Genomic DNA, 16738 nt, shown 5'->3' with positions numbered 1-16738 from the left:
AATACGCTACTACATAAATGACAAAATACAAGTCATGCTCGTGGCCGTCGATCTCCGGCGTCGACAATGCTGACGATGTCCTCATCAATTTTCTTGCCTCCTTTTCTGCTTCTCATTTTATCCTTTCTTTCAAGGGATAGTTTTTTTATTCTCTCTGCTTATGGCAGCAGATATGTCATGCTTCCAAGGATTGTTCTTTTTCCCTGAAGCAGCTTCTCTGTTGCTTCACAATTTCTGCATATATAATATCTGTCCTCCAGGGCATGAGGTCAGTAATTTAACTTTTTATCTTTCCAATTTCTTTGGACTTGTACATGATTTTGTTTGTGGTTTTTGTCAAGAGTTTTTGCAGTTAGCAGCAACTCCAATTTCTTCAGATATTCCTGTGCCTTCTGTTGATGATTTGGTTGATCAGGTTGCTGAGATTCTCGACTTCTTTGGGTAACTTTCAGATCGCTGCATCCATGAATTTCTTGAATATTCATAGTACTTTCTGTGTATCCAATTATCAAATGCAAAGTCAATTGCCGAGAACTATTATAACCATTAGCTACTTCTTTTTCCCAGGTTAGATTCGGTCATGTGTATGGGGGTCACGGCAGGTGCTTACATTCTTACCGTTTTTGCTGTAAGTTTTACACACGATGTTTGTAGTCTTCCTGCTTGGTATTCACCACAAATTGTCCTTAGAATATTTTTGGCACCTCATATAATGATCTCAGACGAAGTTCAGTGATCGTGTGCTTGGTTTGATACTGGTATCTCCTCTCTGTAGAGCAGCTTCTTGGACAGAGTGGCTGTATGATAAGGTTTTTCTTCAGGCATTTTCTTTTTCTACTCCTACTTAGATGCAATTCTGAAAGGTTAGAGGAACCCTCAGGTGCTGTCAAATTTGCTATATTTCTGTAGAGTCTGTGGCTTGTTCAAGGATTACTTACTCCAGAGGTATTTCAGTAAGGTATTTTACGAGAATTTAATTTTCCCTTCTAGGTTCATGAAACCATTTTTTAGTTTTCATCTACTCCCCTTCTGGCTGGCTCTTACAGAAATTTCTAGAAAACGCACAGATCCCAGAATCTGATATCGTGCAGGCGTGTATCTGTGTTAGTATCCCCAACTACTACTCGGCTTGTTTTCGGTTTATTGCTTCCTACCATGTTCTAGACTAAGCTTTCTTCTATGTTACATTTGCAGTTACTAAAAGAGAAGCGAAGTACAAATGTATTGAGGTTTTTCCGGTCCATTAATGGGTATGTTTTCATGGTTTCTCTTTGCGTCACCATGCACCTTTAGATGAACTCTTAACAGCTTCTGCTTCTATTGGGCAGGCGATATGATATCACTGCAAAGTTGAACCAGCTAAGGTGCAGAACGTTAATATTTGTTGGAGAGAATTCTCCTTACCATTCTGAATCACTTCACATGATCTCAAAGTTAGATCACAGATGCAGTGCACTTGTCGAGGTATTTTTGTGTGACTTTTTTAATATGATTTTATTTCTATACCACTGAGATTTTAAATATTAATTCTATATCATTTTACATTATTAACTCTTACAAATATCTCCCTCTACATTAAGGTTAATCATAAGAGAATACTCCATAATTATTGAGGAAAAACTTTAACATCACCTTAATTATTTCTACAACATCCCTCTCTAAAACTTGGTGATTGCTAAAATCCTTAAAGGTTAAATGTAACCCACAAGTACAATCATGCGGGTCAGGGTGGTTAACTTATGCTTCCAGGTCAAAAATTTGCCCAAGTTATATAATTGACTAAGGCTTCGTTTGGGACGATTTTTTTGTTGCTTCTTAAAACAGTTTTCTAGTATAAAAATTTTAATTTTTTAACTAAAATTTCTGTAAGGATCAACAAAAAAAGCCGTCCCAAACGAAGCCTAAATTGAAATGATTAAATCAGGAGATAATGTCATCTCAGATTTAACTATGATAATGAGAGTTGATCAAGTGATAGTGATAATAATGTGTGGATTAGGTTTACATGACTTGGTATGCTAGGAAGAAGATATGTCTAGGTGGAAAAAATAGAGAAAAGGTTTCGTTTTCTATAAGAGGGCTATAAGAAATAGTCCGATATTTAGGTAAAACATTGCTTATAGCATCCAAAAATAAAAAATGCAGGTTCAAGCTTGCGGGTCGCTAGTGACGGAGGAGCAACCCCATGCTATGCTGATACCATTAGAATTTTTCTTCATGGGTTATGGCCTATACAGGCCATGTCAGTTGGGTGGCAGCCCACGCAGCCCACTTAGTCCCTTGTGCATCTCAGCTGAGCTTCTGTCGCCTGAGAGCATGGGCTTGAAGCTAAAGCCGATCAAGACCAGGATCTCCCTTAAGTCTGACCAGGGTGGTGGGTTAGTTGCCTAGGGGGAAGGTTTTGCTATTCTTTTGGTAATCTAATGTTGGACGGTTGAGATTTGGATACGTTGGCCCTTTTGATGGCTGGAAATCATTTTTTGGGTGTAGATAACAGGGGAGAAAATGTGGCGGGCATTGTTTGGAGTATATGATATTTCATTCATTTGCAATCATAATGTGTTCATTCCTGTAACTACGATGGAATAAGATCGGGAAATTTTGTTTGTTCATCATTATTTCCTAAAGTCCTATTATCGTTAGAACTCTCTATGGTCTTCATTATTATTGGATATGCTGTGCGAATGGTGAGGTTCTAAATTCATCTTAAACTGATCATAGATTTGCATTTTTTATTCATTATTGTTGAGATCATGTAAGCTTTAATCTGTTCAGGCATGAATGGAAGATTGAATTGATGTTTATTTTATTCGATTTAATTGAATAGGAGATCAAATGATAACTAGCTAAACAAGCTAATTAATAATTGACTCAAACAAACTAAACAAGCTAATTAATAATTGTCTCAAAAGAAAATGGCTCTCTTACGATGAATTATTTTATGCGGACGTCGAATGTTATCCAGAGCCCAATGAAAATGTTTCATGTCAACCCCTACTCGGTACTACGGCTCGATACTGCTCAGTATTGGATGATGTGATTGCACCTGATTCGCCTCTGAACAATAAGCTGTGTCCAGTGTCCGCACAAAATAATCTCTCCAAACTTGCAAGTGTCTTCTGGTCCACAAAACACAAATATAGTTAGTACAACTGATTATGATATTGTAAGCATATTCGAGATCATGTGAGATAAGTGTTTGTTAGGCATGAGATAAGTGTTTGTAAGGCAATGCCTAGAGATGTGTGTTTATGTATTATATGCAAAATATTGCAGATGTACCAATATCAATATTATCATACAGGTCATATAAGAATCATGGTCGCTAACTCTCCTGCAGAGTCATGTGGTATTCAATAAAAAGAGTTTCATCATATGACATGCTTACAAACATTTACATATTTATATTAAAGTATGAAATTACATTAAAAAATGCAAAAGATGAAATAACTTGTGTTCTATATTAAGAAATGCTTCCTGTGTTAGAAACTTGAGCAAGAACCTCACACAATGCCTATCAACCGAATCTTATATATATATATTAAGGTTCTCAAACCTCCTAGGCTCATTATGAACAGCCAGGCTTGATAGGTCTAATTATCTAAGCATAAGTAACTATATACACAGACGGGCTTCACATAATAATTTGGAACGCTTCTAAACCTTTCAAACATCTCCATATACATTTCACCTCAACATACAGTTATCCAATTAAGGCTATAGACCATAACAGTCGTTATTAAATACAATTCGAATGAACTGCAGTCTTTTATCCCTTTTGTTGAAACCTATGATGCACAGATGCAAACACGATGACACGGATACGATATTACATGGACACGGGTTGAACACAGTATAATAACTTTTATATTTTGAAAATAGTTTAAAAAAATTGAATAAATATAATATTAAAAATAATTTAGAAATAATAAGACATTTAACTAGAATTTGTGTTTAGGTGTCGTGTATCATGCATCGAGAAAGAAGGCAACAATTTTATAGAGAGTCAGGAATCGATGTTATGCAGTAAGTATCGAGTGTCAATGTTAAGAGGACGTCTGTCATCAATGTTGAGAGGGCGTTAGTCATCGATGTTAAGAAGACGTCTGGATAAAGATGAGTTGTCAATTTGTGGGTGTAGAAATTGCTAGCGTTGAGCATCAATACCAAGACAGTGTCAAACTTTGATATTGAGACGGTTTTGGAATGTCGATGTTGTAAGAATGTCAAACGTTGTTATGTTGAGATGACATTGAGCATTGTTGTGAAACCAAAATCACGACTCACCAAAGAGAAATGAAAATGAGAATATTCGATGAATGAGATATTGAGTGCGGTCGATTGATTAGGTGTTATTGATAATAAATAAAAAATTAATTTTTATATTTTAAATAAATAAAAATTTTAAATATAAGAAATTATATTTTAAAAAAAAAAGATTCATGAAATATTTATGACACACGTGTGTGTCCAATTTGTATTTAATATATTTTTTAATCGGACACGTTATTGACGAGTCCAACATATGTTGAAGGAGTGTCAGACGCATGTCGTGCCGGATATGGTATGCTTTTTTGAGAAGAAGTATTTGTGCGTCATAGGTTAAAACTCATATCTCTTGAGAGGTGCGTTGGAAATAATCTTGATACGTCCAAGACTGCAATTTCAGGTCTCTAAGGACTTTTTCACTCCTTTATTTAAGTACAAATAAGCATTATTTTCTCGAACATATTGCTTAGTTTATATATCTCTATTTAATCCTCAAAAACAATACTCTTTATAACCTTTTTTTAATAAATATGAAGACAAATCAGTTGTCAACCCAAAAATGAAGCAAATTTTTAGTGTTGAAACTCATCAGCCTTCCTTTTGCTAGTGCTTCAGCACCCCCTTGTCTCATTTTCATGTGTCTGATCTCAGCTTCTTCATGAAGGAGCACAACATTGAGTTTTCTTTGTATTATACATCTTCAAAGACTTTGTTAGGTCATTAGCTTCTTTTATGAATTTAAAGAGGGGTGCTTAAAATTGCGTGTAATTGTCATTTAGAACATCTATATTTATAAAATATGAAATATGTGTGAGGTTTTGGGGGATAACGATGTGCAAATCTGGATGACAGAGATCCGAGCAATTTCTGATGTTTGTAACTAAAACCAATACCAACTCCATGAAGCTCTTGCAATTAGCATTTTCCTTGTAACCACCTAGACATCAAAATTTTATTTGATCCCTTCTGTCATCCAAATCCACCTTCCCGACCTTCACCAATGGACCCATAATCAATATCTCCACTCTCTTCACTCATAAAGTTTTAGCCAAAAATCTTGTCTTATGTTGAATCTTAGCTTTTGATTGTTGCTTCGGAATCACTACCCCTTGCCTCTTATGCCAACTATTTCTATCCTTGGTGCTCGATTTGTTCCTAATTGGATCTTCTTAGCTCCTCATATTGCTTGGCTATTCCTCTTAATGCTTTGCAAGGCTATGACCAAATTTGTATAAAATAGTCCAGTTGGGACTCCTATTGACATCATTTGTCATCACGCTTCAATACTAGCACAAAATCTTACATTATTGTCATCTCGCATAAATCTAGATCAACAACATAAACTAATAACTTTTCTAGCACCATGCCAACCTACCATGATCAGAGTTTAGTACTTCTTGTTAACATATTAACATTTAACCATCACAGTATTTCTTGAGAAGCATGTTCATGTAATGTTTGATAGTTATTTTGAACCCTTATATCCTTGTAGACTGACTCTCCCATTATCAATTTGATCCATTACTAATAGTCCAATAACTATTCTTTCTCCTTTAGTTCAACATTTCCAAGCAAAGCACATTAGCTCTTGAGTTGATGTCCTTCTAGACCAATTGTTGATGTATCCATGAAGTTATCTCATTGACTTTGGCCATGAAGCCTCTAGCAATTGATCACTCATGCATTATTTATCTGGTGGTCTTAGTGCCAGTTAACTCACAAATGATGGGTCTTGTCAATAATTTCCTCCACTAGCAACTCCTCTCAACCTCATAACATCTCATGTTTGTTGTAAATTCCTACCTATTCTATACTTCAAGCATGTTCTCCGCTTATCTCTCATACAAACACATTATCAGTATCACATTAATGCTAAGTTTACATTTCTAACCCACTTTTCTTAAGCTAATAACAATCCTTATTAGCACCCAGAATATTTGTAGATGACTCCCATCCAACTAAGCTAACAACCTATCTACCACCACGCCAACCTATCATGATTGAGTTTAGAATTTCTTCTCAACATATTAGTATTTCAACCAACATCATTTCTCAGGAAACCTACCCAAGTATTGTTTGATATTATTTAGAACTCTTATATCCTTATATGCTGGCTCTTCCATGATCAATTAGATCCATTACTACTACCCTAATACCATTCTTTGTCCTTTTGTTCGGTGCACATTAGCTCTTGAGTTGATGTTCCCCTATGGATCAATTCTTGGTGTCTCCATAAAAGGTATCACATTGGCTTTGGCCTTCGGCACTCTAGCAATCGATCACTTATTATTTTTCATGTTGCTTTAATGCCCTTCAGCTTCTCAAATGATGGGCCGCATTGATAACATCCTCCACTAGAAAATACTCTCACCCTCTTGATATCTCAAGGTCGGCTTATCATTCATATTAATATACACTTCCAAAATGTTTGCCTCTCATCTCTCATGCAAACTTATTATCAATGTCACATTCATTATTAGTTTTATGATTATAACCCACTTTCTTTATGTCGATAATACTAATGAGCATCTTGAATCTTTGTGAACTGCTCCCATCCAACTATCAACATCAATAAATTCATCCAATAGTAAGTCTCTAACCCTCACAACATATTGTGGTTGGTGTATCATTCCTACAAATTCTACACTTACAAACTTTTTTTCCTCTCATCTCTAATGCAATCTCATTATTGATGTCACATTCTTGCTAGTTTTCATTTCTAACGTAATTTCTTTAGGTCGATAATATTTCTGATTAGCCCACATATTACTCTAATCCAACTATCAACATCTGTCATTTACTTGAATTAATAGTTCAATCATAGTATGTTTTGCACGATACAAATTATGAGGTAACTCATTTCTCTATACATAACCGCCCACTACTAATGGATGAGAGGGAGTTCACATCTCCTTTGATTAGAAGCTTGTATTCTTCTTATTAAGGCCCTTCTTCTAAGATTATATAGTTAATTTAAAAAAAAAAAAAAGGTAAGGACATCTCTTATCTTTCTTCCTTTTTCTCTCACCCTCCAAAGTCCAACCAATAATATGAGATGGGATTTCTCCATTCCCATATCATATATAAGTTTTCACCCACCTACACACAAAATAATCGCAATGCACACCAAGATAAGGGGTGTATTGGGCATGCAATTTTTTACATAGTTTTTTCCGTGAATTTTTATCAATTCAAAACCCACGTAATAAGTATAAATTAAAACTAAATAGTATAATAAAAACTAAGGATGTGAAAGCTATTACAATATAATTATGATAACTAAAATAAGCACTTGACTAGGTTAATTTTGATTACAAAATCAAGTTAGTAAGAGAATATTTAATCATTTGAGCACATTATAAGTGTTACTCTACTAAAATAACTATATTGATTAAATTCATAATATATCAATGCCATTAACTCAATTCTAAATATAATGGTATGGTGAGTAACAGAATAGTTGTTATATAAAAGAGTTCATGCAATTTTGTAATAAATTCACTCAATATTAATCCACTTTACAAAATCCCTTGATATTGAATATAAAATAAAGACCATTAATTAAAATATTTAAAATCAAATAAGAAATTGCATGATAGAAAAACTCAAATTGATATATTACCACAATGAAGAACTTAGAATTGATTTGAGTAAACACTTGAAAAATACCTCTTAAAAGCTCTTGAAATAATTTAACACTATTCATAATTTTATTAGAAATTTTCTAACACAAATGATGTGGTGGTTATATGCTAAAGAACTTCCTTCAAAATAGTACATAAAAGTATTTGAGGTTTTGCTTGCTAGAGTGTTAATGTTAGTAGAGTGAGATTTTAATGTCTTAATTTCATATGAAGATTCAACATTCACATACACAAATAAATAAAAAGTTTTATATGAGGCACTAGAGTTTTTATATGAAAAAATTTATGAATGTAAAAAATCATAGATCTTAGACCAATTGAAATTATTAACTATTTAAGCAAGATTATAAAAAGTTCACTCTTCAATCTTCCCCTCAATTTTGGAGAATATGGGGTTATAAAGTTGTGCACTATCTTAGTCCTATATGTTCTAGAAGAAATTGTCAAAGTAGTGGAGGTTGATGATAACAGTTAAGTGATTAATCAGACAATTATGACCAGGATATAATATTTATCGGGTGACATGGCTAAATAAAGATGATCGGATAATTGTAGTTGTTGTCTTGTTGATAGTGATTAACGACATCATATATTTTGAAAGGCTCTAGAGTTATGCATACTTCCAATATTTTTTTTATTTCAATTCAAGATTCATGCACTTCTTTCATGTGAAAGTGGGGATCAATTTTTAATTTTTTTAAATATCAATTTAATGATTTAGCTAATATTTCAAAATACTCCATCACACGACCTACAATGAAGTGCCTTAAATATTGCAAAATTGAGTGATCTTAGGCTCATTTGATTCCTCTCATTGAAATTGACAGCAGATCTTTCTAAAAAAAATAGTACATAAAATATTATATTTTTAATAATTTTAAAATTTTTTTCTTAACAGAAAATAAAAAAAAATCAAATTAAAATCGTATTTGACTAAGTTTTTTTTTTTAATTTGTAGAAAATTAATAATTTTGATGAAAAATGATATAGCAAATTAATAATTTGATAATTTAAATTTACTATTAATTTAGAGCTTTGTTTACATAGGTAGTTAACATAGTAAATTTTTTTAGTAAACATTTTGACATGTTGAGAAATTGGAGGATTACATCTGATATTTTATAATCTGAATTTTTAAAAAATGAATATATTTTTAATAAATTTATTTGTTAACTTGAAAGTTCTTATTTGAAAGAAAATTAAATTTTCTTTATATAATTCTAAAGACGTTAAGATATTTTGAATATAATTTTTTTTTTATTATTTTAAATACTTCAAGATACATTACTACATATAATTTTCTATTAAAATATAAAGAAAATTTAAATGAGAGATTAATTAATTAATTAATTAATTAGCAATCTTGAAAAATTTTGGTCAAAATTATATTAAGACAATATTATCCATCTTTTTCCAAAAAAATACTTGAAAACGTGACAATTATGAAAAATTATTTCTTCTTTGGGCGTTAGGGTAAAGCCGAATCATTTGTTAAGATATGATTTATATGTAATAGAATAATAAATTACATAATTATATAGGATTAACTAGTATAAGTATAGTAATAATGACATTGGATTATTAATCCAATAATTATGCACGATTAATTAATATAATGTACTTGTTTAATATTATTGGTGTTGTTGGTACAACTTTTCACATGTCCTTTGAAATAGTAATGTCTTCTCAACAATTTATTTAGTAGCATAAGATGGTTTTTTTTTTTTTTGTTTTTTCATGATTCGTTAAGGCTCAATTGTTTATATTATTTATAGCATAGATGTGTATTATAAAATTCTCCTACTAACATTGGATCATATATGTAATGTTTAGTTATTTATTGAAGTTATTTATTTGACATTATTTCTAGTTGCATCCTATCATAATAGGTGAGTGGTAAAGCAGTGTTGTTCATATGTGAGATTGCAGCAACCTATCATATCAGATGATATGTAAATATGTATGATCTAATATATGAATATTATAATTTCAAGTTGCATGTGAATATTAGATATGCATAATTTCTATTATTTAAGGGATGCATATATGTATGAAGTTGAGTTGTGAAGATTTTCATTGTTGCCTTTAAAATGTATTGGTAATATATTGATAGGATTCGAGGCATTATTAATACAAAAAAGTTCGATATTGCAAGTAGAAGAATGCATGCTTGTCGCAGGAATTTGGCTTCTTTTTAATGACGAGACTGGAGCGAGATCGAGGCAAGTCGCAAGAATCCCGTGAGGAGACGTGAACGGCTACAACAACGAGATTTCCCGGTTTTTTTCTCGACATATAAGAGGTATGCATGATTTTTCTCAGATTTGCGCTAGATTATTAGAAAAACTGAAATAATTAAAACTCCTCTCAAAGTAATTACTAATAAAAATATCTGCTACAAGGGAAAATCAATGATATAAAGAGTAGGGGACCGGTCTCTCGCCTCTCTCTTCATCAAACCAACGGCAGCTTCTCCAAAGCCTCACGTGAAGGTAACAAATGGGCGAGTAGGGGTCCGGTCAAAGCTTGGAAAAGCAAAAGCAACGTAAACCGTATAATTATTTTGCGTTTTATGCTTAAAACGCAGATTATTTTCACATTTGAAGGCTTCGTTTAGGACGGTTTTCTTTATGCTTCTTAAAACAATTTTTTAGTACAAAATTTTTTAATCTTGTACTAAAAAATTACTTTAAGAAGCAGAAAAAAAATCGTCCCAAACGAAGCCTAAATAAAAAACGCCAACATTTTGAGTTTTAAGTTAAAACACACTTTTCTTTTACGTTTTTTATCTTTTTTTTTTAATTATAATTTTATTATGTTAATTCTCTTAATTTTTGCCTAAAAACTGATCGTTTCTAAAATTCCGTTGTCAAAAAAAAAAATTAAAGTCAATTATGAAAAATTTTATACTAAGAACTTTTTTGATTGTCTGAAAAAGAGATGCAGTGTATTTAGAAAATTTTAAAGCTGTTTGATTGTCAACAAAGTAAATGCAGGAGAATATTTTTCTTGTTTGATAAGGTATATGTAGAGTATAGTAAAAAATACTATATTTTGATTACCTTTGTGTTGTTTGGTATGATGTGTAGGAGATGAGCGTCTATACCTACAATGCTGGAGATGAGCGTCTATACCTACAATAAAGACGAATAGTAAGATGCCTTTGTTGGAACAAGCGAAGCTGGATCACGGAGACGCCCGAGCGAAGGTAGGTCATGGGGTGTTGTAATAGGTGGGAGAACTCGGTGGTAGAACCAGAGGGGAACAAGGGCCACACTATCACTGGCAAGAGAACGAAGAACTTGCGGAGCTCGGTGGGAACTTCACAGCAGGACGCGAGAGCAAGGTTTACGGAAGAGATGTTTTTTTTTTTTCACGCTAGAGGAAAATCCGCAGAAGCGAGAGAGAGAGAGAGAGAGAGTATTTAGAACTCAGCTTTTACAAGTTTCAAATACACCACGAACAGACTTCTAATGCTTCACATTAGTACTATAGATTTACTTTATGTCGCACCAAATGTCTAAATACCCAAAATACACGCATTCTGTTTATAGAGCACGCTAAATACGCCGGACCAAACAGACCCTAAAATTGTTGCCGCGTTGATGGATTTTTTTATGATTGTTTGTAAATTTTATTTTGAAATAAAAACCCCAATAGTCCAAGACCTGATTCCCCGGCTATCTTTTGCAGCCGTAGAAAATTCCTCCGTTTTTTATTGTACACGAAAATGTAAGAGGTCGTGGTTAATACTAAAATAAATCATACTGGAATTCAACCCATGCCACGCAACTCCATTTGGCGCTGTTGTTCACGGGCAATTTGATGAATGGCTGAAAAAGTTCATGAATATTGAATGTGCTGCAAAACATTGAAAACTGTCAAGCAAATAATAGAGTTTGAGTGACTTGGTCTGTTAGTTAGTAGAATCAATTCGGGTCAATAGGTCGGACACAAGTCAAATCCGAATTGACCCGGTCGTAAATAGGTCAACTCGAATCCGAACCGTTTTCAGGTTTCCAACTCGGACCCGTTCGTAAAATGTGAACTTGAAGGCTACAGTGCAGTGTGGCTGGCGCAGATGCGCAGTAGGCATGTTGGGCGAGGCCTGAGGCAAGTGTGTGGTGCGACTCTAGTGAGGTCCGCAACCGTAATGGACGACTGGCCTGGCTTGACCACGGGTCAACAAAGTGTGAGGGTCAGTGAGGCAAGTGACTACGAGAGGTCACCCGCCAACAAGCGGGACTAGCGGATAACGCAGACTACGGGTGCGAGTCGAGGCTGATTGGCCATCAAACTAAGGCATGCAGCTGTCGCGTGCGGGGTCGGAGACACCCTTCGCCGCTAGTGGCTACATGGACACGGGTTAATGGCGGGTCAAACTGGGTTAATTTCGAGTTGGCGAATCCACCCGACACGATTTTAGAAATTGGTCCAAGTTTCGAACATGAACACAACCTGTATGGCAAACGGGTTGACCCGAACCCAAACTTTTCTATTCAGGTTCGGATCAAGTCAAATTTTGACACCCCTAGCCTTAATTGATTTAGATGTCCCAAAAAAAAAGTGATAATGTTCAAGGGTTTTTAATTTTTTTATTAAATAATTATTTAAAATCAGTAAAAAAAAAAATCATCTCAAATGAAATATATATAAATAAGATTTAATATATTAGAACATAATTAGTTTAATGAATTAAAAAAAATATGTATTCTATATGAATTCATATCTATAAAATAAGACAAATTTAATGAAATCAAAATTAAGACCTAATTTTATCAATGTAAAATGATTATATATTTAGTCATATAAAAAAATAATATAATGTTAGGGATAATCAGCCCGCTCTATTGGATCAGGTGATGTTATCGTTGCGCTCCAATCTATCTATCCATATCATCTTCTAGCTAGCAAATGGTTCAATTACAATGATTAGGGTTTGTGATTATTATGATAAATAATTAAATATTACATTATTTGATATCTCCTGACTTGTTCTTCTTGCGCATTTCATCAAACAAATAGTAGGTGTCCAGCTTGAATTTATTATCTTTGGCTTTGAAAATTTATTGATATGATAATTTGGCTACAACCATTTCCAAGTTACTTACTACATCCATTAATTCCCATCAAAATTTTTTTGAAAGAATGAGAAAATTGTTTCCCATATCATAGTTGCCCATATAAAATTATCTTTGCGAGTTATTGATGCTTCATTTGGAACAACTTACTTACTACTTCTTGTAGCTTTCTAGCATAAAAATTTTTATTTTTAAACTAAAAAACTGTTTTAAGAAGCAACAAAAAAGCTGTTCCAAACCAAGAATTTGATAGTATTATGCATTTTTCTTGCTATTATAATCATAGATTATATTATCCGATAGAAGGCACTGATGTTGACAACTTTGTTGTTAAGATTAAGATCATTATCATGCATTCAAAAATTCTTATTATCAAAGATAGTCAATAAATTAAAATTCAAAATCTTCAATTGCAGCAATTTTTTTTTTTAACAGGTATCTACTCATTGTCACCCCGAAAGGGCACTTGGCGGTATGGCTAATCTTCAACTAAATTAGAAGAGACATCCACCCCAGAAACCTCCTAGCCCGCACTTGATTGGGCCCCACTTAAAAAGCGTTGACGCTCGAGGAATCGAGCACAAGTTGGAATAGAGCACAAGTTGGATGCTCACCCACCAACCAAGCTAAACGACGATAAGTATAGCGAGTATAAACCTTTAACTGAGAAACAATATCATCCAAAACAGGAAATTCATATTTTTATAATTGAAATTAGTATTGCGGTACTCTATCTTTCTAAATGCCAGCTTCACCACAAGACACTGTGGGTGCTAATCTGATAATTATTATAGATAAATTAGAGAAGAAAGGATTCAAATTGGTCATTTTGACCGTTTCAAAGCCCTAACCCAACGGCACAATTCCCTTTCCGTATACTTTTTTTACATAGGAACAGGCAAGAACTTGGGTAGGGGCTCACGGGGCTTCGCCGGCATCGAGTTCATTTTGCAGTCCACTGGCAGAAGCTGTGCGGCGTCCACCGTGCCATTGCTGACGGCGAATTCCGACAAGCTGATTAGGTGAAGAAGAACCTTCTCCTGTTCTTCTCCATTGCTCCATTCGTGTACCTCCGCCCTGAGCAGACCAGGGTTATTCTGGATCAGATCCCATAGAGGGTAGTTCTTCCTCGGCATCACGAAATCGCCTTCGCCGAGCCTCAGAGATGGGCAGTAATCGCCTTTGCCATCGCCGAGGTAGATAACCCTCTTCTTCTCCCCAGCGCGAATCCGCTCCACGATTTTGCTCTGTTGAATGCGAGAGCCAAAGCTGGCGGATTTATACTCGAGATGATGAATTTGGAAAGAATTAATGGAGGGATTTTAGTTTGTTTACCTTGCACATGTTCGGGGGGCAAAGGGGGCATCCATGGGAGGACTTGGTGAAATCATGGTAGGGGGCTATTCGAAGCCGGCCTTTGTCGTCTATAAAGCTAGGGTTTGTGTTGATCTCGGTGAAACATCCGATGAGTCCGTGGTGCTTGAGGATCGTCTCGATGAAGAAAAAATTGGCGTCGCTCACAATCCTCAGATCGCATCTGAATAAACCCTAGAAATCAGTCGAGGAAAAGAAGAGTTGAAGAGAAAGGAGGAACTTGGGGAAAGAAGATGGAAGGGCGGGTACCCTAGGGCATATGCGTATTTAATGGCGGAGGCGACATGACGATCAAGTGGCGCCCTTTTCAGGACCTCGGCGATGTCATCTATGGTCTTTCCCTGAGCGTGGAGCTCCATCATCATACGGTCCTGAAACAGGGGAGTTGGGGGTAATAAAAAAGAATCAGCACATTGAGGGGGAATAAAAAGAGAAAATTGAATCGAATTGAGGAGATAAAAAAGAACCATGAGGGAGTTCCAAGGCATGGAGGGGAGAAGCGCCTCAAAAAGCTGGGTGGCGCCGAGCTCGTCGATGACCCAGTTGTCGCTGTCGCAGTCAATGATGGTCTTGTCGAAGTCGAAGATTATCACAGTTCCGGCCATCGCCGTCGCCGTAAGAGAATAAGGAAGTGAAGGAGAGAGATTAGGAAATGCAGAGGATTTGTTGGGAGGGATTCTGCTGCACGGCTGCCATTTATAGCCTGAACCGCTGGAGAGAGAATTGGAATATTCGAGCATATGCAGAACAGAGGTTGGAAGATGCCCGGAGAGAAAGAGAGGGAAACTTGAATCCGATTCGGCAACCAGCGATCCGTTTCGAGTTAGAAAGCGGTTTCGCCTCGTGTGGCGGTTGTGTGGCGCGTCGTTTGCGTTATGGACCAGAGAAGGATGCGGGCACAGGGAGGCTACAGGGAGGCTACTGGAAGAGGGATATTCGATATTGGGGCATATTCGGATCGGATCTGGGCTGCTTGGAAGCTGACCCGCCCGCCACTCGGTGGCGGAGGGTGACCGGGTAACCTGGTGGTTGTATTGGCTGGCATACACTGTGGGCAAATGTAAAGTTTACACACGTGTCACGTACTGTGTGGATGTAACTATTTAGAATTGGGAGTATTAACGAAATTATTAATCATACAACTCTCCTTGGCCTATTGGTTGAGAGCTTAGGCTTCCAACTAAGAGGTCCAATATTCGAGTTTTTGTGTATGCGTTGTGTGTGTGAGTTTGCCTTAAATGGCCTAAATGTCCAAAAAAAAAAAAATTTATTAATCATGTATTGAAATATTTGCTAGATGTTGCAATTATATTACAAGTGAAAAAAAAATCAGTTATAATGGAGCTATTTTTATTACACATATATTTAATTTTATGCATTATATGTTTTTTTTTTTGTTCTTTTTTGGACATTTAAGTTTATTAAAGCAAATTCACACACAAACCAATAATTAGGATTCTCCAAATTGGGTCACTGGTCGGGTTCGTGTCAAATTTGAAATTAACCCGACACATTGACCGGACTTGAACCGGTGCCATTTTTTAAAATGAATTATTTTCTTGGACTCAAACCCGACTCACTTCGGACCTCCCAGGCCAACTTGACACGAACTGCTAATCTGTTGTCATCTCGCTAAAAGGAACGTCGTCGAAGGATTCGTTTGGTCATCGGCAGCGGGTCAGCAGTTTGTCAGCTCACCGTTGGAAGGAATGACATCCGTGGATGTAACTATTTAGGATTGGAAGTATTAACGGAATTATTAACCAGGTATTGAAATATTTGCTAGATGTTGCAATTATATTACAAGTGAAAAAAAAAAATCAGTTATAATGGAGCTATTTTTATTACAAATATATTTGATTTTATGCATTATATGTTTTTTTGTTCTTTTTTGGACATTTAAGTTTAAATTAAAGAAAATTCACACACAACCCAATAATTAGGATTCTCCAAATTGGGTCACTGGTCGGGTTCGGGTCAAACCTGAAATTAACCCTACACATATTGACCGGACCTGAACCGGTCCCATTTTTTAAAATGAATTATTTTCTTGGACTCTAACCTGACTCACTTCGGACCTCCCAGGCCAACTTGACACGAACTGCTAATCTGTTGTCATCTCGCTAAAAGGAACGTCGTCGAAGCATCGACAGCGGGTCAGTAGTTTGTCAGCTCACCATTGGAAGGAATGACATCCATGTGGAGAGTTGGACGGCGAGGCTATGCGGAGAGGTGGACGACGAGGGATGGCGAGGCCGTGTGAAGATGGCTGCAGGGAAGACGAGGAAGTGTGGAGAGGCGGGCAGCCAACCAAGCACTGGTGGTAGGACGGCGGGTCTTGATTGGTGGCGCAATGCGGTCCGTGCAGAG

At 35.6% G+C, this 16738-nt stretch overlaps 2 protein-coding genes across 3 annotated transcripts in view; one reads left to right on the top strand and one right to left on the bottom strand.

Annotated features, from left to right (window-relative positions):
• LOC110105648 (protein NDL1) overlaps positions 1–2735 on the top strand; it is a gene marked incomplete in the record, with an annotated part of 19790 nt that extends 17055 nt beyond the window's left edge. Inside the window, 9 exon segments of one of the 2 annotated variants that reach the window (XM_020835238.2) lie at positions 171–268; positions 344–441; positions 568–628; positions 723–809; positions 910–945; positions 1047–1103; positions 1195–1250; positions 1329–1464; positions 2146–2735. In XM_020835238.2, the coding sequence (XP_020690897.1) occupies positions 171–268; positions 344–441; positions 568–628; positions 723–809; positions 910–945; positions 1047–1103; positions 1195–1250; positions 1329–1464; positions 2146–2391 (875 nt within the window). 2 annotated transcript variants of the gene reach the window in all.
• A 10935-nt stretch (positions 2736–13670) lies between these two features.
• Positions 13671–15047, bottom strand: LOC110105667 (thiamine phosphate phosphatase-like protein). The gene is made up of 4 exons (XM_020835263.2): positions 14836–15047; positions 14618–14739; positions 14330–14531; positions 13671–14241 (listed from the first exon to the last, which is right to left on the bottom strand). Exons 1-4 carry the CDS (start codon positions 14971–14973, stop codon positions 13879–13881), a joined length of 825 nt encoding a protein of 274 aa, XP_020690922.1. The 5' UTR covers positions 14974–15047; the 3' UTR covers positions 13671–13878.
• Between the last annotated feature and the right edge of the window lie 1691 nt (positions 15048–16738).

The sequence above is a fragment of the Dendrobium catenatum genome, unplaced genomic scaffold, assembly GCF_001605985.2.
Source record: "Dendrobium catenatum unplaced genomic scaffold, ASM160598v2 fragScaff_scaffold_671, whole genome shotgun sequence".
Taxonomy (NCBI): domain Eukaryota; kingdom Viridiplantae; phylum Streptophyta; class Magnoliopsida; order Asparagales; family Orchidaceae; genus Dendrobium; species Dendrobium catenatum.
Note: the sequence above shows the minus strand (reverse complement) of the source record. Positions and strands in the feature narration are given on the sequence as shown.

Bases quoted from the DNA above. Each gene is read 5' to 3' on its own strand.
- LOC110105667 (XM_020835263.2), bottom strand. From the start codon at position 14,973: ATGGCCGGAACTGTGATAATCTTCGACTTCGACAAGACCATCATTGAC. The intron at 14,532-14,617 runs GTACCCGCCCTT...GGGTTTATTCAG, and splicing joins AAATACGCATATGCCCTAGG to ATGCGATCTGAGGATTGTGA. The intron at 14,242-14,329 runs GTAAACAAACTA...CGCATTCAACAG, and splicing joins GCCCCCCGAACATGTGCAAG to AGCAAAATCGTGGAGCGGAT.